Source organism: Neolamprologus multifasciatus, chromosome 15 (assembly GCF_963576455.1).
Source record: "Neolamprologus multifasciatus chromosome 15, fNeoMul1.2, whole genome shotgun sequence".
Lineage (NCBI taxonomy): Eukaryota > Metazoa > Chordata > Actinopteri > Cichliformes > Cichlidae > Neolamprologus > Neolamprologus multifasciatus.
In genome coordinates this window covers 5,078,119-5,101,841 of record NC_140453.1, presented here as the reverse complement: position 1 = coordinate 5,101,841, position 23,723 = coordinate 5,078,119, and the positions used below count along the sequence as shown (strand labels likewise).

General features: G+C 44.9%; 2 protein-coding genes across 2 annotated transcripts; both read left to right on the top strand.

Moving 5' to 3' along the window:
* The first annotated feature begins 12 nt into the window (after positions 1 to 12).
* LOC146501369 (sterile alpha motif domain-containing protein 15-like) lies at positions 13 to 3,169 on the top strand. Its single transcript, XM_085132684.1, has 3 exons — positions 13 to 480; positions 590 to 688; positions 2,996 to 3,169. Exons 1-3 carry the CDS (start codon positions 394 to 396, stop codon positions 3,167 to 3,169), a joined length of 360 nt encoding a protein of 119 aa, XP_084988810.1. The 5' UTR covers positions 13 to 393.
* On the top strand, positions 3,131 to 23,265 carry lrfn5b (leucine rich repeat and fibronectin type III domain containing 5b). The gene is made up of 6 exons (XM_085132679.1): positions 3,131 to 3,245; positions 10,096 to 11,011; positions 11,789 to 11,963; positions 15,441 to 15,774; positions 16,748 to 17,048; positions 17,175 to 23,265. Coding segments are annotated over exons 1-6 (2,418 nt in total). The 5' UTR covers positions 3,131 to 3,243; the 3' UTR covers positions 17,865 to 23,265.
* Positions 23,266 to 23,723: the final 458 nt, after the last annotated feature.

Genomic DNA, 23,723 nt, shown 5'->3' with positions numbered 1-23,723 from the left:
GAACGAGGAGAACCAATGCGGATAATGTGTGGATCAACGAAAACTGCGCGCGCAACCATTCGTCGATTCCTTTCAGTGTGGGCGGGATATACTTAACTTAAAAGCCAATCGTTCTGCGCGGTATACCAGCCACCCTAAATGACGAGACACTGATTGGCTGTGGCAAGGAAAACAAAGCCATAGCAGTTGAGTCGTCGGTGACACTTGATTGATCCTGGAAAAAAAGGATAAAGAAAAAACTGTTTTCAAACTTCTGTGTTAAAGATGTCCCTTGCCGTAAATACAAGGCCCGGTACTTTCTTAGGACAAAATAAAAAGAAAAGTGATTTTATAAAAAGTTTCGAAGTAAACGCTTATTAACGCCTAGTGCCAGGTAACAGTTTCCATGGCAACATGCTTAGAGGCAACATGGAGTTCCTACGGTGGGATTGTCATGATGTTGCGAGATGGATTGAGTCTTTAGGATTTCCGCAATATAAAGTAAGTTAAACCTGACAACATTGACAAGGTGAAAAAAAGAAGCTAGTTAGCCTCCACTGAATCAGTTCACTTCTTAAACTTCTCACTTTATTACGTCTTTCTGTCGCAGGCATGTTTCACGGACAACCTCATAAGTGGAAGAAAGCTTATTTACGTGAACTGCATCTACTTGCCAAGACTAGGAGTCACAGATTTTAAACACATGCAGGTATTAAAAGAGGCATTAGTTCTAGTTGTTGGCTAGAACTTGCCAAGTAAGTAATATGAGATGCTAAATAAGCAACGCCATTTTTATCACCTTGCCCTATTTATATATAAAAATTTGATATATGGCTTAATAGAGTCAGGTTATGCATTTAAAAACACAAAGGGTTGGTGACACATCACTTAAAGGGGATCTGTCATGCTAACTTAACGCGCCATAATTTTGTTGTTAGATTCTTCGAAAGCATTCGCGGATTACGCAAATTCGTATTTATCTTATACTGCGTATTAGTACAGTCTTTAAGGTCACTCTCTCTCTGAAACAGCCATCTTTCCTCTGAATGGCTGGCACTTGTAAACAAATGGTATGAGCAGCAGGTGGGTAGGGCTGCCTAGCTCGGAAGCCAGATCTGTTTGCCTAGACTTAAATTTCAGTTTTCTGTTGTCCTACTCTGGTAATCCCATGGGAATTGTAGCCTCAGTTTCCTGGTCCTAGCTGACAGGAGTGGCACCTGGTGTGGTCTTCTGCTGCTGTAACCAGTCTGCTTCAAGGTTCAACATGGTGTGCATTTAGAGATGCTCTTCTGCACCCTATTGTAATGAGTTTGGTATTACTGTTACCTTTATAGCTTCATAGTAGCCTGGCCCTTCTCCTCTGACCTCTTATATCAGCAAAACATTTTCGTCCATATTTTCTGTTTTTTGAACCATTCTCTTGTTGTCCAGGAAAAAACCCATTATATCAGCAGTTTCTGAAAAAGTTAGACCAACCCCTTCTGGCACCAACAACCACGCTCAGCTTGAACTTCTGCCGGTCATCTTTACCATGTCTATATGCCTAAAATGCATTAAATTGCTGCCACTTAATTGGCTGATTGAGTGTAGATAGTATCAAAGATTGAGATAGCTTCTGAGTCTAAAAAGTGAACTATTTAATGCAATTAATCTTATATATTTTAATGACCAGCAAGGGGGCAGCTTCAAAAAAGGTTTTAGTTGTATAGAAGTCTATAGGAAAATAGAATGTAGCAGTTCTTTCCTGATGAGTTTTAGGACTCAGTCCCTTGTTTCAGATCATTTTGAATAAACCATGACATCCAGTTTGTAAAAAAGATTCTGTGTAAAAGTAAGAAAGGAGGATTTTCGAGGAAGTTGCCTGACAAATTGTCAGTGATAAGTTGGTTTCTCAGTCAAACAAATCCCGCTCCAGTCACAGCTGGCTTCAAAACACCAACATGATGAGGGTGAAAATGTTCTAGTTGACATCACAGTGACTGCATCCATCTTTCCTATCATCTAAGGCCTCGGATGGGCATACTGAGAACATCCTGTCCCACTGCCATTGTACAGAGCCAAGAGCAGAAAAAGTCTAGAGCACTCTAAAGGTTCATAGGGATTACTCATACATATATTATCCCCTCAAAACATGGGTAAAGGTGTAATTGAGCCCCCTTAAGATGTGGTGGGAGGTTATAAAGGCGTTGTATCTTTCTTTGATGATATTTTTTTATTTTATTTCAGTCAACAACAACAACAACAACAGATTATAATTTTTACATAAAAGTACTCAAACAGTAAGCGAAAAAGGAATAGGCTGAAGCCTTATGGCTTATACTTATCCTATCCCTTACCCCCATAGAAATAATCAAATCCTTAACCAAGAAAATAAATAACATTGATAAATAAGTTGTATAACAGTTTGAAAAGAAATCAATGATATAACACATAAAAAGCCAGAAAACAGTGTTAAAAATAACTGTTTTAACCACCTTCAGTTGTGTTAGGAGTCTCTGCAGTATGCACTACTACAAGTTGACTGGAAGCACCACAAAATAACAGCACATGTTTGGCTTTCTTTCTTTTTTTTCTCTCAGAGCAGCGCGACATCCAATTAAAGCGTGTGCTGTAAACATCACTGCCAGAAAACACACTCAGATCAGCTCTATCCAATATAGGCTGTTTACAGTTACAGTGACAGTTTTTTCTAATCTGTATTTCTGGGGTCATAACTAAATTGGCTAAATGTGCCATTCAACTCTGCTAAACTCCCAGGAAGCATAAACTGTGGTATGAGTGGTATGGAGAAAAACAGTCTTGGCAAAGAAGTGTGTACACGCTGTTAAGTCATAATTATTTTTTGGTTTGACCTGTAAGTCATTTGATACATCAGTTTTTATGAGTGTAACCCTGTAACCTTTCTCCCTGTTATACAAGATTCTCCTCTCCCTCTCAGTGGGACGACTTTATTAAATAAGGTTAGATAATGTAAACATTAAGCGTGCTTTCTTAAATCCCGCTGTGTACCCCGCAGGTCATCTCTGCATGCGTGCGTGAGCTGCTGGGGATCACAGAGACCCTGTCGAGTCGCAGCATCGCTGACCCTCCACTGGACACCGTGGTCCTGTTTTTGGAGAAAAAGAGCCGGACCGGCGAGCGGGCGGACAGCCTCACATACCAGCGGTTCCTGAGGGACATGCACCAGTGAAAGAAAGAAAGAAAAGCGAAGAAGGAAAGTCTGAATCACAACAGTAAAGGAACGCATCACAAAACGCCTAAGACATGTCAGTGTCATTTCATATCACCAACTGTGAGCTCATGATGCAAGCTTGACATTAACACTTCCCACCAGCAAAATGCTAACATGTTCTTGATGTGGCTGGTTTAAAAAAAATGAATCATGCTCACAAGGATGCATTGATTCTGCAAATCTCTCGAGACAATAAAGTCATAGTGTGACATGTTTTCATACGTGTACAGTTCGTGCACAAACACACACGTGGTCCAAAAAGCTCATGCCCTTCCAGTTCTGGATAACAGTGAATGCTTAAACCACTTAGGCTATTCATATTGATCTCAAGTGGGTGTGTTGTAACTGGATGGAGTTATTGATCTAGAGTAGAGATCCTCAGGGTAATTCTTTTGGATGACAACAAACACCTATTTCAAAGTGCTGTAAGGCCCTGGGGTGGTATGGGTCATTGTTCTTACAGGAGCAAAAGTGCTGCTGCACTTGAATACACTTGTGCACATATAGGCTACTTTGCCAACTTGCACAAAAGGCCATAGGATCATTGCATCAGATAGGGATGGGTCCAGCGCCAAGCAGACCCACGGGGGAGCCGGGCCTTTCTCTTTCAGCCAACTCAACACTTTCTTGCCAATAATCTATGTAATACATGCATCATTGTTCAGCTATAGCCTATTTTTGGCGTTCACCCACTAGAAGCACCTGCAGCAGCAGAGGTTTGATCCAAGGGAATGGATGGATTTTTCAATACCAGTCTTGTTTAAGCCTACGGGCTGCTTGTTGTTGCCTGGCTTTCTTAGCCTTCATGTCCTGCACGTCTGAATCTGCATCAGCATCTCAGCCCCATATTTTTTTCTTCTTCATTTAATCAAATTGAATTCTTAGAGAATATCAGAAGCTCAATCTACTCGACGTTCGTGCAGCAGAGTTCAGTCTCCATGAATAAATGATGATGCCTGCCTGTGAGATAGGCTGGGAGGCACTGCATCTGTCTGTGCACACAAATGGTCTCTGTGCAGCTCAGAGCGCACCGATTACCATTCCGAGCACAGCACCTCTGGTCAGAAATGGAGCCGGGTCGGTGGTTGACAGTAGTCCGGGGGCAGTAAGGATGGGAAGGGGTAGGGGAGGGGATATATTACGACAGCAACCCTTCAGTCAATCTGGATTAACTCACGCTGAACCCTGCGTCGCCAGCGAAAGCCCGTGAAAGCGATACGAACATCTGGCCGGATTGAGCACAGTAGCGGCAGCAGCAGCGGAAGCAGCAGTCGCTCACAGCGCTGCTGTAGATGTTAAAGCTGCCCGTCGCTACAAAGCTACAGAGGCGTTTTCTCTTCTGGAGCTGCATCCAGGCGGATGCGCAGTAGAGACGATCCCTATACAGCTGCAGCTTCAGAGCCGCGCCGGGACCCTTCAGCTTGTGTGGGGTTTTTTTTCCCCTGTTTGTTTGGGGGGGGGGGGGTTGCCTGTGGTCTAGTCCTTTTTTTCGATAGGGGGAATTAGAGTAACATTTTACCGCTCACACAGGATCGCAAAGGAGCCGTCCTTTATCTGCTGGTTATGGATTTCTTGAAGGGCATCGCTGGTTTCGCAGGCCGTCACATGCTGTAGGAACCAAGACGCGTGTTTCGGGACACCTGAATTATCTCCAGGCAGCACATTTCTTTTTTTAAGGCAAGCCACTCTCGGTATGCCGCCAGCCCCCTTGGGAGGAAATAAGCTCAAACCCACCCTCCTTTGACTTGGCTCCATGTTTCAGCTACAAGGTAAAATAATAAAAATCAGTATTTTACAGGCTGCCTTTGGTGTGAATTGGAGCGTGTGAACTCTTTTGCGGAGTCTGTCTTTCAAGAAGCGAAATATTGACTTGAAGTAGTTCTCCTAGGACCCGTCTGAATGCGCTCAGATTTTCCCTTGTGACATGGGTTGTGGCTGTAACCCCAGCAGCCCAGGACCTGTACCGCAAGGTCAAAATAAAATCTCCTCACATGCCAAGGAACATTTTTTTAAATTTATTTTTAGTATCCACTTGTGTTTGGTGCTGCTTTTTTCCTCCCCCCTGATAGATGAAACTGAGAATAATGGTCGTGGTGGCTGTGATTCATGTGCAGGAAAAGGCTGATTTATTGCATGTGTTTTGTGTTTTCTTGTGTGTTTTAGAGAGATTTGTCTCTGGTGTGCTCTGATCAAACCCATAACTGATATGCAAATTCCTCATCAGTAATTAAGCTGTGATAAAGTCTAAATGAGCCTAAACTGATAACAGGATGTAAGTCTGTGGGATGAGGAGGAGGTGGTATGGAGGAAATGGTCCTAGTGATTTTTTTTAATTTATTTTTTATAAAGGATGAGGTATAATGGTCCTGTCTAGTGAGGAGTGTTAGTTATCACGTATCTTATTATTCACGAGTGCCCGAGGCATGATTGTAACTGCTACACCAGTGAAACAAGGCCCACGCCTCATTTTGCTGCTTCTATTTGCTCTCTGTGCTCTGTGAATGCACTCAAATGTTGGTGCTTATGTGCTGCTTCCTTTCACTGACGGAGGAGGAGTGATGTGTGGCTCCTCAGCACCCGGGCTTTTCTGCAGACCGGCTCCACACTCTCTGACCCAAATTTGTCTCCCCACAAATTAGGTTTTGTGTAGCTTTTTTCGCCCCACTGGAGAAGTGCTTGCATCCAGATCTGAAACTGAGATATGGCTCACACAAACTTGCACACCTGCTTCACATGTGTAGTATGTGAGAGATGCCTTATGGTTACACAACTTAATAAGGTAAAGGAGATTTATGCATTATTAAGCTTTTTAAAAAAAAAATTGGCTAGTGCTGCTACACGAGGTAGAAATCCAGTATCCTGGGGGTCTTTGAAAGAAGGAAAATGAGTCAGAAGGTGCGGAGATCTCATTATGGCTGATGGTTGCCCCCCTTCCCCTCACACACATGTAAATGATAACATGAGGGAGTCGTGCTGTCACCAATAGAAGTGTTTTTGCACTTCCTTTACCCGAAATTCACTTTGGAACTGACAGATGTGAGTATCTGCACAACTGCCTGGTATGTATCGTGCAGAATATTCAACTTGAGGAGGCCACATTGATATTCAGACTTAGTGTTTGAGGATTCTGTGTTCCCTTTCTACCAGAAGACAATCCCAGGTCATAAGCCCATCACTTCAGGGCACGTCGCAACGGTGCAAGAATTAAGATCACAAATCGGTGATCAGAATTTAAAATCTGTCAACCTGCTCAAAGAAGAATATGCAAAGTGCTTATACGCCGCGGTCACGAGGTGTCTAGTGCATCAAGGTGAATTTCTTGTGATGAAGGGGGAAAATTTACAAGAAGGCGATGTAAATGCTGATGAACTGCACTTCTGTTGATGCAGCTGGGTCTGCTTAGTATGCCGTCCGTCTGGCACGCATGTGGATGGATAGACATGCACTCACGGGCTGAGAAATTATTTAATCTGCATCAGATTTCCCCATCAAGTCATTTTGGCTTTTATTACGTGCAAGACTGGGAAAAAAAAAATCCAATTCAATCCAGAATTAGCTGAGTGCACAATCTCCTCATCAGAAATGCTACAGTGGGTCTGCTCTGGCCTTCGAGCAAAAGAGTTGTCAAGGTCCTTTTCCTTCGGAGGGGACTCTTTGTTCTAAATAATATTAGGTTATCTGAAGAAGAAAAAAAAATCAGCCACTGATTACATCTCACCCTAAAACTGACGTTTGCGGTGTTGCCATGGCATCAAGGCTGTCACCCAAAGAGCTATCACGTTCTAACATTTGCAGACTCCGTAAGAAAAAAAAAAGAAAAACGAAAGGAAGCCAGGGTGTCACAGCACATGGCCACATTCATATGTGTTAGCGAGTTGGATGGTGCTTCACGGCATCGATGTTTGGTCTGCTGCTCTTACCTACACGAGCGTTTACCCGACAAAATAGAATTTCTACCAGCTCAGTCAAAATATGATCCACTTCAGCAGATGCTGCGGCTCCATTTGCTCTCATAAAAGCAGGCAGGATGAGGAGCTGTTTCACTGTTTTGTCGATACCGTTTTACCGTCACGTTGCAGCATCAGTTTACCTCCTTGACACAACACAGCTTATATATATATTTTTGGCAGTGTAGCAAATGTCCGGCCTCTCCACCCTCCACCACCTCCCACCGGCCAACTCAGGTGAGACGCGAACCGAGATGCCACCGCCGCCGTTGCCGTTGTGCCGACCTGCGTGGAGACGCTGGCAGACTTCATCTCATTATCTTCCCCTCCTCGCAGGGATGCTTTCCCTGATTTCCTGCCCAGACGCGGATTGCAGAGGCTTTCTCACATGAGCTCCAGCATAAGTTAGACCATCTGAAAGCATATCCCCCATGACCTCACCGGCCGGATTGGCATGCAGCGTGCTGCATAAGGTTTTTCTTGGCCAATGCTACCCCAGGGAGGCTATAGATACCCTCTCCTACTGTTAACTGCTACTGCTGCTGCTGCTGCACATGAATGTGTCTCTGTAGCTGGGGATGAGGAAGGGGGGTTGTTGTGTAGTGATCTGGCTCTATTAGGCACAAATCCCCACCCACTGGTGCGTTTGCTTATGTGTGGGAGTGTGCTGTCAGTCTGTTCTGTTCTCCGAGGGTGAAAAGACCTGCTCGGAGGTAGTAAACGAACACTTGATTGACTAAGAAGGAGATTATGGTTAATGCATCACTAGATTATCTGTTTTCTTGTTTATTTGTGGCCCTCCCAAGTCGCTCCACTATAATGAACAGGCCGACCTAGTGGATAATGATTTTCTGTGAGGTTTTGGGGGGGGAGGTTGACATTTGAAGATGAAGTGTGTGATTGATGAATACATTGATTGATCATTTATTTATTTGTTCGTGTACCTGATGAGTGAACCTGTTATGCAAATCTCTGTGGAAGACCAGTAATTAAATGCAAATTGAGGAGACAGTAAGAGATATTTCCTGGCCCATCTAAGCAGCGAGCGGCTGTCCTTTTGTCCTCACAGAACAAATTTTGTAGAGATTACCGTTGCAACCATTCTCTTCACGTTTGGCTGAGTTTTCAGCCATGAAAAAAAAAAAAAAAATAGAAAGAAGAAGCTTCATCTCCACAGAGCGAATCAATATCGTGTCTTGAGCGCCATTCGAGTCTGGAAGTAGCAGGTCCTCTCTGCCTCATTGCACAACCAGAGGCCGTACCATTCAGAGTCAGAGCAGAAGGTGGTTGGCACACCGACGTGAACACACTTAGGCAGGCTGTGCTCTCACGCTTGTGCGCGCACATAAAAAGTAGACGGTTCGCACGCGTACTTGGAAAGCACTACACACGGCTTCGCAGCACTGCTTCACGGTGAAGTCATCTGCTCTCTTTAAAGAGAGTCATGACAACATTAAATAATGATCCCACGGTCCATTTCTCGCCAGCTCAGATCGGTGCACCGCGGCTCCCCGCACGCATCTTGTGGGATTTGGTAACGTTGTCCCGTGTAAAAATGGGTCAGAAAAAGACATTTATTCGCCGCTGCTTCATCAGCAGCGTTCATGGAAATGTCATACCCAGCGTGCTCTCTCTCTCGCTCTCTGTCTCCAACAATATCATTCCTCCCCTTCCCATTACGGCCCATTTTAAAAGGAATGGTTCCTGCCTCCTCGTTAGGGCTGTAATACGTTTTACCCAGCTGTCAGCGGATGGCACCGCATGCCCTCGCATGGCAGGGTATCACACCTGTCCTGGCTGCTGTTTTCTTTACTCTATGATGTTTTCTTCATTCTCACTCTATCAAGGTTATTACACCGGGAGTTGTGTGTCACCGCTCCAGTGCAACAGAATCTTTTGAAACATGAAGGCACTCAGTTGACAGGCCTCTCCGCTAAGGCTGGATTTTTTTTTAAGTGTTTTTTTTTCTTCTGCACACTCTTAGAGTCCCAACACGGACAATAGAGGCATTACCGGCAAACCACAGGAAGCTGTAATCATAAATCAGCCGTTCTCATCTGTATTTAAAGGTCGGCCTTTGGATTTTCACCCAGGTTGTGGGATTGGATCTCTTGTTCTCTGTGTTTGATTTGATTGGTGTCCCTTTCTGTGTGCTGTAATTGGACACGCAGAGGGCTGAATATTGCATGTTCAACCAAAACCATGTTCGACTTCTGTCACTCTTGCTCTGGTACATCTGATCTCCAAAGTCTTACTTTTATGAGATGCTATATCCCTGACAATGTCTCAGGATGCATCAAATGGATCCCTCCTTATTCCCCCCACATCTCAGCTGTGTCATAAGTAAGAGCAGCATCAGGGAGAGAAGAGAGAAAATCAATAACAAGGCATAGCACATCTTCGCTGAGGCACAGGGCCCAATCATCCCTTCCTATTGGCGATATGATCCTGGGAGATATCAGGATGATTCTGATGAGACCCTGGACTGCCAGTCTAGACTTTTATCCTTCTGTACACAAACATAAAAGGACTGGCATGATCATATATTAAGAAAAAGTATGATCAGAGGAGTAGGGGCTTAGAAGGAGAGCTGTCACAAAAATCTTACATGACTACCAGGAATGTTTCACTCTCAAGTCGGCAGGTGACTAATTAGTTTCATGTCTAATGGTGCAGCATTTATTGTTTGTTCAGGCATCGATTTGCTTAGCTTCTTGCTCAGACTTTGCGCTATAAAAACGAGAGCTATGAGCTGACAGTAATAGTGTTTGCAGCCTAGTGGAAAATCTTTAACTTTGCAGAGCAGAATCGCCCATTTTTCTTTCCTTTTTTAAATGTGATTTTGCCCAGCTTGAATTATAGATCTCAGGGTTTGCATTCATTGCCATTTTCGCAAACGGCTTGATCATCTCTGTCTCTCATTCGTTCATTTTTTAGGCGCATCAACCTGATGACAAGCCAAATGGAGTCTCTCCTGGTGTATCTGATCGTCCTCGGTGCGGCTGTGAAGGCCCACAAAGTTCAAATCTGTCCCAAACGCTGCGTCTGCCAGGTGCTTAACCCTAATTTGGCCACGCTGTGTGACAAGAAGGGGCTTCTGTTTGTGCCCCCTAACATTGACAGGCACACGGTGGAGATGCGTCTTGGGGATAACTTTGTAACCAGCATCAAACGCAAAGACTTTGCAAACATGACCAAGCTGGTGGATCTGACTCTGTCTCGGAACACTATTGGCTCCATCGCGCCTCACGCGTTCAGAGATCTGGAGAACCTACGAGCCCTTCACCTCGACAGCAACCGGCTTACCCGCATCAACAACGACACCTTCAGCGGCATGTCCAAGCTGCACCACCTCATCCTCAACAACAACCAGCTCACCCACATCCAAAGCGGGGCCTTTAATGACCTGACAGCACTGGAGGAGCTGGACTTGTCTTACAACAACTTGGAAAGCGCCCCCTGGGTGGCCATTCAGAGGATGTCCAATCTCCATACGCTCAATTTGGATCACAACATGCTCAGCTACATCCCAGAAGGCACCTTCTCTGGGTTGCAGAAGCTTAAGCGATTGGATGTGACCTCCAACAAGCTCCAGAAGCTTCCTCCTGATCCCATTTTCCAGAGAGCCGGGGTCCTGGCAACATCTGGGAAAATGGGGCCTACGTCGTTCGCACTGAGCTTTGGGGGGAACCCACTGAGGTGTAACTGTGAGCTTCTTTGGCTGCGGAGGTTGCAGAGGGAGGATGATCTGGAGACCTGTGCTTCACCGCAACACCTCGCCGGACGCTATTTCTGGACTGTTTCGGAAGAGGAGTTCCTGTGCGAGCCTCCTCTCATCACCAGGTACTCTCAGGTACGTCTTCAAGTTAAGCTGTGGACCGTTAAGATGCATTATTCTGTACTGCTTCACTCTGAGACACACATCGTAATGTGCCTTAGTTAAACCAAAGTTGCACTATTTGCTGCCTTTGACTGTCACACCAAATATTAGCTTTGTGATTCAGAGAACTCTTACAAGAGTTGTGGGACTCATCTGGGCCACTCAGCTCGCAAATCATAAAAAATAAAGTGCTTAAAAAATGGAATCAAACTGCAGCACCTGATGGTGTTTTTAGAGGAGTTCTTTGGTCAGATTTTCAGTTTTAATAAAGCTATTTGCAGTTTAGCGATGGAACCGCAGTGCAGCTCTCAATACACAGTGGAAGCTGATTCAATCCTTGATTCATGCATCCAAACAAAATTATCTGATCAAATCCTTGCAAAAGAACTACAGATATGTCATCTCATTTACATTCAGCAGACCTATTTTGCATAATTGCAGAGTAAATTAACTTATATTTGGACTCAAGCGTACGAACTGCGATGTGCTGTCTCATTGATGATCTTCCCGTTATAATAATGCTAATTCAGTAACGTGACAATGATCAATTGCTGATTACATTCACGGGGAATGAGATTGTGAAACGCAACATCATCAATAACGGCATTAATAATAATATCGAAGCCACACCGTGCAGCGCAAAAGTACTTCTGTGTGTAATTTGTGTTTTTCAGTTTTGATCAGGGTCCTTATCTAATTGGTGTTCAAAGAAGCTCTCGCTCTGATTGCCTGTTCCTCCCTTTGCCTCAGGAGCTGCGAGCTTTGGAGGGTCAGAGTGTGACTCTGCGCTGCAAGGCTAGGGGCGACCCTGACCCCATTATCCACTGGATTGCACCTGATGGACGCCTTATGTCCAACTCCTCCAGGGCTGTAGTCCACACCGACGGCACGCTGGACATCCTAATCAGCACTGTCAAGGACTCCGGTCTGTTTACACTGCACTGACTGGGCTTTTATGTTGTTGACGGAGCGGAATTAGTTGTTTGCTTGCACATAAGCATGGAAGGCTGTAGTATTTACCTACACCGGGTGATAAAGTTTTGAGTGTGGAGACGTGCCTGTATGCTGATTCGTGGCAAAGTTCCTGTCATATGCATCTGTTTGCAAAGAAATATGTTTTGACACTTCTACTTGTTAACAATTAACATTTTAGATACCTGAAATTTTCCAGAAACAGTGTCTAACATCTTGAAACACATTCGTATTCACTATCGCCAGCAGCCGAAGCTAAAGGTCCTTTTTAAGCTCCTTGTGCCGGTGTAAGTACTGTCTCTGCTTTAGCTTTGAAGGAAGTTGGAGTGACGGGTCGTGCTGTGTGACTAGTCTAGATGTAAGTGTTGACTGATCAAACACACAAGCAAAACTATCAAAAGCTACTGCCATTATAAACTCCAGCTGGTGAAACATTTGGCATGAAACACAGACCTCCCCACGCTAGCATTAAAAATGGCACGAAAGCTCAGAGAGGTGAACCGATAGTGGAGTCCAGGCTGCGTTAAGCTTATGTGCAACACAAGATACATGATGTGATTTGGACTCATCAAAGCGAAATGTTAAAAAAAATCTTCACTAGCAATGTTCATCAGTTTGATACGAGGTGTCGACCACAGTGAAGCGATGTGGACAGAACGTGCAGAGACCGAAACAGGATTAGAAAGAAAAATAAAAAACCACAGCAAGAGGTGACGCTGTATTACCAGCCGCTGGCTGACTATTACATCATTTTAGAGTTTCTGTTAGTGCTGCATAGGTAAAAAAAACCTTGGAATTTGATATGTAGTTGCTCAGGACTTCCACAGTGGGTACTTATCCCGAGGTAGTCCTTAGAACTGTCCTGATTCAAAGCAGAAGCTTTTTAAGTACAACACTAGAAAGATTAGATATTTTGTATTAATTAGTCTATAAGGGCTGGAAGGCTGAGTTTGTTTTCCTTTGGAGAGAGCTAGGTGATGTTTTTCCAATGTTTCCAGTCTGAAGCCAGAAGTGACCATAAATAAGAGGGGAGGGGGGTGGTAAGTAAAAGCTACTGTGGAGAGAACAGACTGGATGGGTGTTTTGCACAGATCGCATATCTGGTAATTAGTGCTAAGTAACATAAAAATGAAATACCAGAATTTGACTCGCGGAGCACAGACTTCTTGGACGATCTGTTAGTCCAATTAGGCACACAGAAAGCACTTTTATTTGTCAGATATTTGCATTAAGAGCGCAGTGAAAAGCACCAACGCCATAAACATCAAGTCTGGTCCAGTTCACTCATTTAAATTGTTTACGGCGAAGTCTCGTAGAGAGCTGCTGGCTATATCCTCCTGTCTTGGCAACCATCTGTCCGCACAGACTGACCCCTAAAAATGCACAATTTGAAAACTGCACAGTTGTCATGAATGTGGAAATCAGCTAGAAGGACTGAACTGTTTTTGTAACCTTTGTTTGTTTTTTTTTAATTCAATTTATTTGATGTGTTCTTGCTGGAAATAGTCGCATTTCAGCATGGGAGTTTATCACCGACTAGCCTTTTGGAGTCAGCCTCAGGGGACCATTTGAAAAACTGCAGTTTTTGCCTTGTATCCAAAGAAATTTTCACCCAAAGTCAGTAAAAAACAAATATAGCCAAGCATAAATCTGTACAGGATGGAAAGAACAGACAAAAAGGCAGGTGAAAAATAGCCCACTACCTCCATTTCAGTTTATTCTGGTGTTATAATTCACATCGGCAGAGCCAGAGGATCCTCTAAGGTCAGAGTAATGTATAATTCAGAAACACAGAGAGTATGCATGGCTCTGTGCTTTGTTTGTGACCACTCTGACTTGTCTGCACAACCGTTACACCAAGCAGACATGGAAGTTGTACAATGATCACAGTGCACAAGAGAATATACACTACTGTGCAAATGTCTTGAGCCACTCCTCATTTCTTTATATTTGGTTAGGAAAATTGGAAACAGGTGCAGTGACTTAGTGAAGCAAGTGTAATTATATATGGAAATACAGACTATGAGGAACTAATAGAGGTTGTACAATTGTAACAAAGTTGAAAGTCAATGTTTGGTATGGTGGTCACCTTTATTCTTCAACACAGCCTGAACTCTCTTAGGCGACTTCTTCTCATTTCTTTAAGTAGTCTTCATGAATAGTTCTCTGGGCTTCTTGAAGGACATTCAAAGCTCTTCTTTGGATGTTTTTTTTTTCTTCCTTTTATTCTGTTCTCTGTCAAGATTAGCTCACACTGCTTCAGTAATGTTGCGGTCCTTCCATGACTGATAGTGTTCTATTGTGTGTATTTTTCTGTTTAGCTATGCTTTTACTGCACCGGCTCATGTATTGCACGATGGATCAGAATGTTAGGGTACCTTTCTGCATTTATAGATCCACAAATGTTTAGAAAATCCACAAAAGTGGCTAAATGCAGAGCCTCCACCATGTTTTAGAGATGTTTTAGAATCAGAATCAGAAAGGGTTTTATTGCCAAATGTTGAGCAGGTTTACAACATAAGGAAATTGCTGCGGTACTTAGTGCAAACATACTGTCATATAACGCTTATATAGACATAAAAACAAAAATAAGAATAAGAATTAAAAGTGCTAAGTAGATAGATGTATACATGAGTGCAGGTGGTGATCAGTGCCAAACATGGCATGATGCAGTGAACACAGCGTAGGGTCATGTGTTAGTGGTGGGAACAGTCATACGGTTATTGTTCATGAGTCCAACAGCAGAGCGGAAGAAACTGTTCTTATGGCGAGAGGTTCTGGTGCGAATGGACCGGAGCCTCCTGCCTGAGGGGAGCAGGTCAAACAGACTGTGTCCAGGGTGAGAAGGGTCAGCTGAGATCCGAGCTGCACGCCCCAGTGTCCTGGAGGTGTACAGGTCCTACTATAGATGGCTGTAGACGGTCACTGTTGTACTTCTCTCCTGACCTCCTCTATATTGTCAAAAATTTGAGCCACATTTTTCAAATTTGGATTTGGCACTCCATAAGACCTGTTGCCACTGACTTTCAGTCTGGTTCTTGTGTAATTTGGCACACCTCAGACTTTTCTCCCTGTTTCCCTTCCTTACGAAGGGCTTATTGGCAGTCACATTTCCACTGAAGTGTATCAGAAATGGCTTGGACAGTAAATGGATTAGCTGAACATCCAGATGCATCTAACAGGTCTTTGCTGATTTTTTCCTGTTATTTCTTAAGGTTATGACTTTCAGAAACTGTTCATCTTCTGTAGATGTTGTTGTTGCACAAATAAGTATCATCTTTGGCATTTTCTGATAGATTCAACGGAAGAAATTGGAACTAATAATATATATAATTGGTTCTTTGCCAACATTTCTGACCCACAGGGCTTATTTGTACATTGTGATGGATTTAAGGCGGGAGAAAGTTAATCTGTTTGGTTTTTGTTTCAGGTTCCTTTACCTGTGTGGCTTCCAACCCAGCCGGAGAGGCCCACAGTGCAGTAAAGCTGGTCATTACCAAACTCCCTCACATCACCAATAACACAATCGAGGAGCAGGAGCGTGACCCCGGCTCATCAGATATCGCCACGGTGACCAAGACGGGGGCAGAGGCAGGAGGGGTGCCTCTGGGGAACGCAAAGACGAGCCAGGAGAAGAAAGTAGTAATTGCTGAGGCCACCTCGACCTCAGCTCTGGTCAAGTTCAACTTCCACAGGAGTATTCCTGGAATCCGCATGTTTCAGATCCAATATAATGGGACGTACGATGATTCACTGGTATACAGGTGAGCAGATGTGAAGAAGAAAAAGCTCCTTTTCTTACTGCCCGACAAACTTTAAAGCTGAATCTAAGCATATGTATGCGTTCCACGGCCCTTGTTTTACCTTCACGGCGTTCTTTGAATCTCTAAATCACTTTGGATGTTTAGTCATTAAGGAATGGACCTGGCTGTCGACGCGATTATTCGTGGCGTCTATTAATCCTATCGGGAAGATAGACTAATGCGCTGTATCTGACTTCTCATTCTTCGACTCGTAATCTCCCCTTGCTGGAGTGTGTCATTTACGACGTGCGAAAGCTTGATAGTGCTTAATCAACAAAATCAAAACAGAATGTCAGCACTAAGCTGCGGACTCATAGGAAGATGAAAGACTAGTCTTCCACAGTTTTTACAAAAAAAAAGCATCAGAGGCTTCACACATGCCCATCTGAGGAACTGGCGTACACAGGATACTTTCATCTCTGCACCCTTTCACCGCATATTTTGTGCTAATCACCATGATACGATAGGATCATTTCGCAAGATACCCCACTGCCCCCCACCGCCACCCTTTTTTTTTCTCCCTAAATGAACTTCAAAGTCAGTAACACATATGGCGTTTCAGCCGCGGCTGCAGAATTAAAGAGACATTAAAGAGTTGCGTCCCGTCCTGTAATCTTGATGTTGTGAACAAACGGGGGGACCCGCGTGTCCCCAGCTACCGAAGCAACCTTTTATCTGTAATGATGTTTGAGAGAATAAATCAAATGTCACAAAAGATTACGCCTAGACAGATCGTAAATAGCCCCCTGAGAGATAAATGATTGTCATGTCATTTTTATCCCTACAAAACAATAAGGCTGATAATCTGATTTGCTCTGTCTCCTTTCATTCAGCCTTCTCTAATCTAAAGTCGTAACAGTCACAAAGCCTTTTCTTCTTCTTCTTCTTCTTCTTCTTCTTCTTCTTCTTCTTCTTCTTCTTCTTTTTGTTACAGGATGATACCCCCGACCAGTAAGAGCATCTTAGTAAACAACCTGGCGGCTGGTACGCACTACGACTTGTGCGTGTTGGCCATCTATGACGACCAGGTGACCTCGCTGACCGCCACCAGGGTGATTGGCTGCGTCCACTTTACCACCGAGCCGCAGTACCTGAGATGCCATTTCATGCAGTCCCAGTTTCTCGGTGGTACCATTGTGGTTATCATCGGAGGGATTATCGTGGCGTCTGTGCTCGCTTTTATCATCTTCCTCATTGTGCGTTATCGGGTGTGTAACCAAGGGGATGCCGATAAGGTCAGCGGGCGACGATTCCTCGCATTTTGTTCTTTTAATCCTTATTAGTTCTGTCTGTATTGAAATGTGTGTCTCATAATTTGCTTTCATTCCTCTCGCTCTCGCCTTCTCCCTGTCTCCTGTCAGGCGCTAGAGATGGGGGATATTAGGTCACTGAGCAGTGATGGACAGCTACAGGGCTGTGGGATTCCCAAGTCCCTCTCTAAGCAGGTTCTGCGGCCAGAGAAGAATGACAAGGACTGCCTCCGTGTCGCCCTGCCTGCCCCGGAGCCAGCCAAGCAGCGACCGCCTGTCGTGGTGGCATCCACGAAGCCGTCTGTCCCCGACTGCACGGTCTCTACCTCAGCTGGAAGTCACAGCTGGCACCCAGCCTCCCCGGGCACTCCGAGACCCAAGCATTCGACCGCTCCGACAAAACCCTCTGAGGCTCGCCGAGCTGAAGCAGATGTCGAGCTCGACAACATGAACCGGAATAACTCGTCGGAAGTGAAAACGGCCCAAGCCGTCACTCTCGCCGTACCGGGCCAGCCCACCAAGTTGACTGCCGTCCCCAGGGCTCCGCGGCCCCATCAAGTCGCTCGACAATACATGACTGTTCCCGCAGGAGGGGCGAGGGTGAACCGCAGGCACTCGTTCAACGCGGAGTCGTACGCGGAGCGCTGCTACATGGCCTACCCAAAAACCGGGGCCAGCCTGCGCTCCAAACGCAGCCTGTCAATGAGCGGAGAGCTGCCGCAACTCGAGAGCACAACAAACATTCGCCGGGCCAGGGACAAGCTCTCGAGGTCTGAGTGGCTTCTGGAGAGCACTTTATGATTTTGAAGTTTTGCTACCTGCGCTCTCTTGGATTGCTGGATTGGATTTGTGGCCCGTGGTGAGCAGACAGGATTTTACGCCATGGGTTTTTTTTTTTGTTTTGTTTTTTGTGTTGTTGTTTCGGAGCTTTTGCGCTCTTTGTTGAAGGACCTGTAGGCTTCTCTCGTATATCTGGGAGAAGGCAGGCGACACAGGGTTTACGGGAAAAGTTTCACATTTGTTTTCTACCTTATAACCTATCAAAGTCTTCTTTATAACAGAGTTTGATCAAACTTTGATGAAAGGCACAACAATGTATAAATCGAACTTCATGTACAAAACAAAACAAAACATGTTTTAGTTGTGTGAGATGCTATATATCTCAGTACAACCATAAGTGTTCATGTGGTATCGAATGCAGTAACCTGGACAATACTGTATTATAACAGAAGCATCGCACAAGGGATGGGGTTATTATACTTAACAATCTCATTGCCTGTTACTTAAAGTGATACAATCTCTGTAGACTACACGATTCTTGTCTCCAGCTCTGCAGACAGTGACATGTCTTAATTACTTTGGATGTGGTTTTGGAGAGATTACGAATGTGCTTTACATCCCAGAGGTGTAGGAAAAGAATGTAGTAGACTGACAGCCCTCTATCTTTTCATCCCCACCCAGCCCACCCCCAAACACAGCACAATGCAGCATTTCTTTGTGTGTGTGCGTGCGCGTGTGTGTGTGCGTATGTGTGCGTGTGGCACAAGTCGACTCAGCCTAATACTGCCCTCCGGTTTGAATCGATACATTTTTATCACGTAATTACACGAAGACTCAACTCTGATAGGATTCCTGTCATGACTGATTTGAGCGACGATTGAGCCAACACCCACAGCGTGACAAGGTGCGGGAAGTAATCTGTTGTTACGCGTGGATCCAGGGGAATGATTCATTTTCATGTTTTTGCTTTGTTTGTGTTTCCCCCCCCCCCCCCCCCCCCCTAACTTACTGAAGTGATCCTGTCACGCCGATGACAACCAATGTAAATCAAATGAAATGTAAGAGAAACGGTGACTGGGAGGACGTCTGCTCTTGGTTTTTTGCTGTTGTTTCTGTTTGATGTTTACCAGTATAAATAAACCAGTGATTTAAAAACCAAAAAACACCACAAAAATAAAAGGAGGGGGTAGATTCATCTCATTTTCAGCTTCTCTGGTTCAATTAGAGCCCTGTTTCCGGACAAAATAATAGCTGAATCCCTTAGTTCTCTTGGAGCTCTGCAACCCAAAGTAGTAGTTGGCTCTGAGCCTTTGTATTTGTTCAAAGAGAGGAGGGAAGCGGATGATGAAAAGAGGCCACGTTTGTCACCGGGGACGCCCCTCGCCTGCGTATCTCCTCAGTCATCTGACAGCAGCGCCGTGCCTGTGCCCTCCGACAGCAGCCTCTGCAAAAAAAAGAAAAAAATCCTGCCGCAGGAGAGGTTAAACACAACCTCCGCAGTGGGAACTTGCGCATGACTAATTTCTACAGTTACAGTAACGACTCCGTGATATCAGGACTGACATGAAGTGCATTATCCTCCTTGCAATACGAGCTCTGATTCACGGTGTATTTTGGTGGTTTCATGCTGCCTGATTGATTTTTTTCTTCTTCATACTTGCTATACATGAATGTGCTGGTGTGCCTCTAATAAAAAAGCCTTGCGTAGGGAAAACCTGTTAAGAAAGAGCCGCACGGAGCCTGTGGAGGACATAAATGAACCGCTATCACCCAAACACGCTGCATTCAAGCAGTGATTTATTGTTTTTTAAAATTATTTCTCGCTCATTACGGGTGATTAAAAATGCTGAGGAGCTTGGCCTGAACCTCGGCTCAGTCTTTGGCGAGAGCCAGAGGTGTGTGTTAATAATAGATGCTTTTCTGGAAAGAGAGAGAGACGGAGAGAAAGGAGGGGAGGCGGTGCAGCGAGGAGAAGATGGAAGGTTTTGTGAAACAAATACGGCGAGGAGGCTTTGGAGGCTGAGAGTCACGGGGGTGACGGTGAAGAAACGGAGAGGAGAGCGAGAGGTGCAGAGAAGAAAGCGAAGCAGCTCGTAGACTGAGAGGGAGACGAGAAAAAGAGGAGGAGGAGGAGGGCACGGGGAGCCTGGCGTAAAGGGAGAATGTAGAGCAGAACAGGAGACAGAGAAGAGAGCATCCTTTGTAAGCCAGCCATGCAGCTTCTGGCTCTTCGATATTCAGCGCACCTCCACAAAGATGGCAAGGGAGGGGACTGTGTGAGGGGGTGGGTGGCGGGGGCTGGATGAAGAAGGGGCAGCAAGGAGGTGAGCCTGGGTGATAGACCTTTGGGTGGTGCAGGTCTGGCAGATATAGGAGCAGTTCGAGCCCTGCGGCCAGAGCACAAACACTTCCTCATTCACAAGACTGCACGCTGCACAGCTCTGACCCGCTTTGCAGACGCTTATAATGAGTTTCCATGCGTCTAGTCTGCCTCCTATCCTCAACATCCTCTGACCCCCCCAGTCTTAGATCATGCTGACTCACTCGGGAGTCATGTCATACTCCCGAACAGCCATCCAAACCCCCTACCATCACCACCAGCCACCAGCATCCTTCACAACTGGAGCTGCCAGCCTGCCATAAATGATTCCCGCTGTTTCCCCAATAATAAATAAAAAGAAGTGTCTGTATTTGTAACGGTTGTAAATGACTTGTTGGCAAATAATCTGTGAAACATACGTCAGAAACTTCTTTCGTGAATGATATAAAGCTATTTTAAGCCAGAAAGAAAGATTCCTGTCATGAGAAGCTGCAATCAGATTCTGTCAAAGAGGCTTTTATACAATGTTTAATTATGAATGTAAAACTCTCACTGGCGTTAAAAAAAATTCTTTTTCAAGAGCGAGCCAAGAGTGCAGCAGAAATGACAAAAATATAACACAACACTTCTATAAAGATATTATAAGTGGCCAAAAGGGACTGGATTGATTAGAATGTGAAACACAGAACATGTACAATAACGCAGAAAGATACTTTTACATTAATTTCTTAACCTTTTGTATCTATTGTGGACTGCAAACTATTTGCCAATATAAGCAAATATATTAGACATAACAACACACAGAAACATCTGAAATTAGTGCTGTTAACTGCTAAATGGGCTTTTCATTCCTCTGCATGAGCACTTAAACCTCTGATGCCACAGTTGCGCGCGTTTAATGAAGATCATGTGGTGGGCAAGAAGGGAAAAATGACACTGGGACACTGGTGTGTGCAGCTCGAGGTCAAATGTCTCATTTAAAGAGATTGTCGTGTGTGTTTTAACAAAATGAAGAGCCTGTTAGCGTCGCAGTTCGAGTAATAAGGAAAACTGAGGTCTTTGAACAGGTGTGTTGGCGTCCTTCGCTCTCCGGGCTGCAGCCCGGCGTTTCATTATCTCCGCTCTGCAGGCAGTGTTTTAGTCAAAGTCGCACATCAGACAATTTCTCCCGATGAGCGAGCATCATTCATGGTTGAGCATGTAAAGAGGAGCCCCGGGGGTCAGACAGCGCGCGCAACCAGGACACCGCAGGTATCCGTCTGATGTGGCAAGGTGTAAAATGTGCACACGCAGTTCCGGAGAGTATGCATTACTGAGAGGAGTGGATGGGTCCAGAATGAACATCATGGCTCATTAATAGTGAATGTGATTACTGTTTCTGGGAAAACAGCAGTCTGGGTGGCTGGTAGCGGTGGTGTTGGGTGGTGGGGGGTAATTGAAGTGGTCGAATCTAAAGACTTATTTGTTTACTCAGCACCAACTGCTACTGTCAAGTCAGAACTCGTGAAAAAAAAAGAAGTTTAGAGCTAATGCTGCCGAGCTTGTCGCCCTGGAAAGCCTCTCCTCTCCTTCTCTCGCTCTCTGTGGGAATTGGGGGGGGGGGGGGTAGAGAAGGGTCGGAGTCATTCATTTTCAATTATCTCAGCTTTGACTCAACTATACCTCAATTACCAACAGGATTTTAACAAAGCCAGGAGAGAGAATGAGAGTTTTTTCTTCTGTTTTTTTTTTTTGAAAGCCTATTAGAAAGCAAAGTGGAGCCCGAGTGAAGGTCACACACCGCGGGGGGGTGTATGGTGCACATTCAGTGACTTTCAGCTGCTTGACACACAGACTTAGCCACTGACATAGCATCATCCTCACAGGCGCCAGATTCGGTTTGACGTGAACCCGGATTACCGTGTCACCCCCTGAGGGGTTCCCACGCTGAACGAGCAGATGCTTCCCTCTTCTCCTCTTCCTGCCTCCTCCCTACTTTCGGTTACATATGCTCCGGGGTGATGGACGACAAAGAGTCTGGCTGCAGTTTACACCAGACATACCAGGCACCATTAGGAACCATTTTCTGCCCATTTGCCTGATAGCTGCTATCACTTATAGAAGTGATTTGCTCTCCTTCCCTGCACCCTGCGTCCCTTCAAGTGATGGATCTCCCATTGATTTGCCAGCGCTGAAGATCTCTAAGAGACCAGAGCAAGCAGATGTGCCAGTCAGCTCTCAACTATCTATCAACCGCTGGTGAAAGGGGACAGTTAAAGCCTTCTTAAGGATCCTATTCACAGTGACTTACAAAAAGTGCTTATGCTAATCCCGTTATCGCTCCTGGCCTCGTGGTAACAGATGATGGGAAGCTGCTGGGAGGTCAGGGGCAACGTTATTTTTTGCCAAACAGGTCCCAAATATTTACACGTTCCTCCATCTGCTTCTTTCTTTTCACTTTGGGTATTGTTGAGTCATTTCTCCATCCTACACGGAGATCTGCGTGGCTCTAGGTCTCTCCTAACCAGCTCACACCAGGATTATGAATTGACTGTGTTTCTGCGCGCTAATCTTATTTATTGCCCAGAGCGCGCTTGTTAAGTTGAGATATCAAAAGCGGGGTGTCGCATTAGGCAGGATTTTCACGCTAACTGGCCTCGTAAAGTATAAATGCAGGCATAGGTAGCGATGGACAGCGCAATGGCCTCCACAGCTGTTGTTTGATCAGCCATCATCCAGTGCAGCTGACAGGCCAGAGCCACAGCTGGTGAAATTGAATATGTCAGGTAGCGCTTCATAAACAAGTCTTTAAAGGGCTTTTGATCTGCTCTGCAAGGACTTTGCAGGCTGATCAGATCTGCAGGGCAGATACAGTCAGTGATCTGAAATGTAGATGCGACGGCTTCGCTCTTTTTGAAGGAGTCACCCTCAGTGACCCGGCGACGGGAGGACGTGATGATGGTGCTGAAATGAATGACGTAGATACATAAAGGTCGATTTGTAATTGACGTGATGGGAGAGACTGGGGGCAAAAACCACAGTGTGTAATGATTTTCTTTTTCTGCAGGTCTGCAGCACAACATTTCAAGTGAAAGCTGATCGTACCAAGAACCCCCCACCACCCCCCAAAAAGTGTGTGCGTGCATCTCGTTATGATGCTGCAAACAACACAGGGGAACAAGAGGCAGAGAGACAGCAACACTTCCTTTTTGATCCTTCTAGCTGAGCTTAGCTGGATCAAGCCCATCACTGGTGGGGAAACCCACAAAGGTTTAAACAGTTTTAAAAATGTCAAAACAAAAATATTACTGATGCACCACTGCACCGCCAGAATTTTATTATTAACAGATTGAAGTGGACTTGTTTTAAAAAAGACTTAAAGACTCCAGTGTTTCTAGCCATAAGGGGTTGCAGAGATGATTAATGAGGTTCTGCTACACAGATTTATTGTGGTTTTGTGTCTCTTTTTTTAATTTGCTCTGAAATATTGATGCATTTACATCTTTGGGCTTCAATCGGTTATTTAAATTAAACCACTGGAGACTTTCAGTGAGGAAATGTTTGGTTTGTGGCTCTGACAA

Coding starts and splice junctions, on each gene's coding strand:
- LOC146501369 (XM_085132684.1), top strand. CDS start 394: ATGCTTAGAGGCAACATGGAGTTCCTACGGTGGGATTGTCATGATGTT. Junction 481..589: donor TAGGATTTCCGCAATATAAA/GTAAGTTAAACC, acceptor TTTCTGTCGCAG/GCATGTTTCACGGACAACCT. Junction 689..2,995: donor CAGATTTTAAACACATGCAG/GTATTAAAAGAG, acceptor TGTACCCCGCAG/GTCATCTCTGCATGCGTGCG.
- lrfn5b (XM_085132679.1), top strand. Junction 11,012..11,788: donor TCATCACCAGGTACTCTCAG/GTACGTCTTCAA, acceptor CCTTTGCCTCAG/GAGCTGCGAGCTTTGGAGGG. Junction 11,964..15,440: donor CAGCACTGTCAAGGACTCCG/GTCTGTTTACAC, acceptor TTTTTGTTTCAG/GTTCCTTTACCTGTGTGGCT.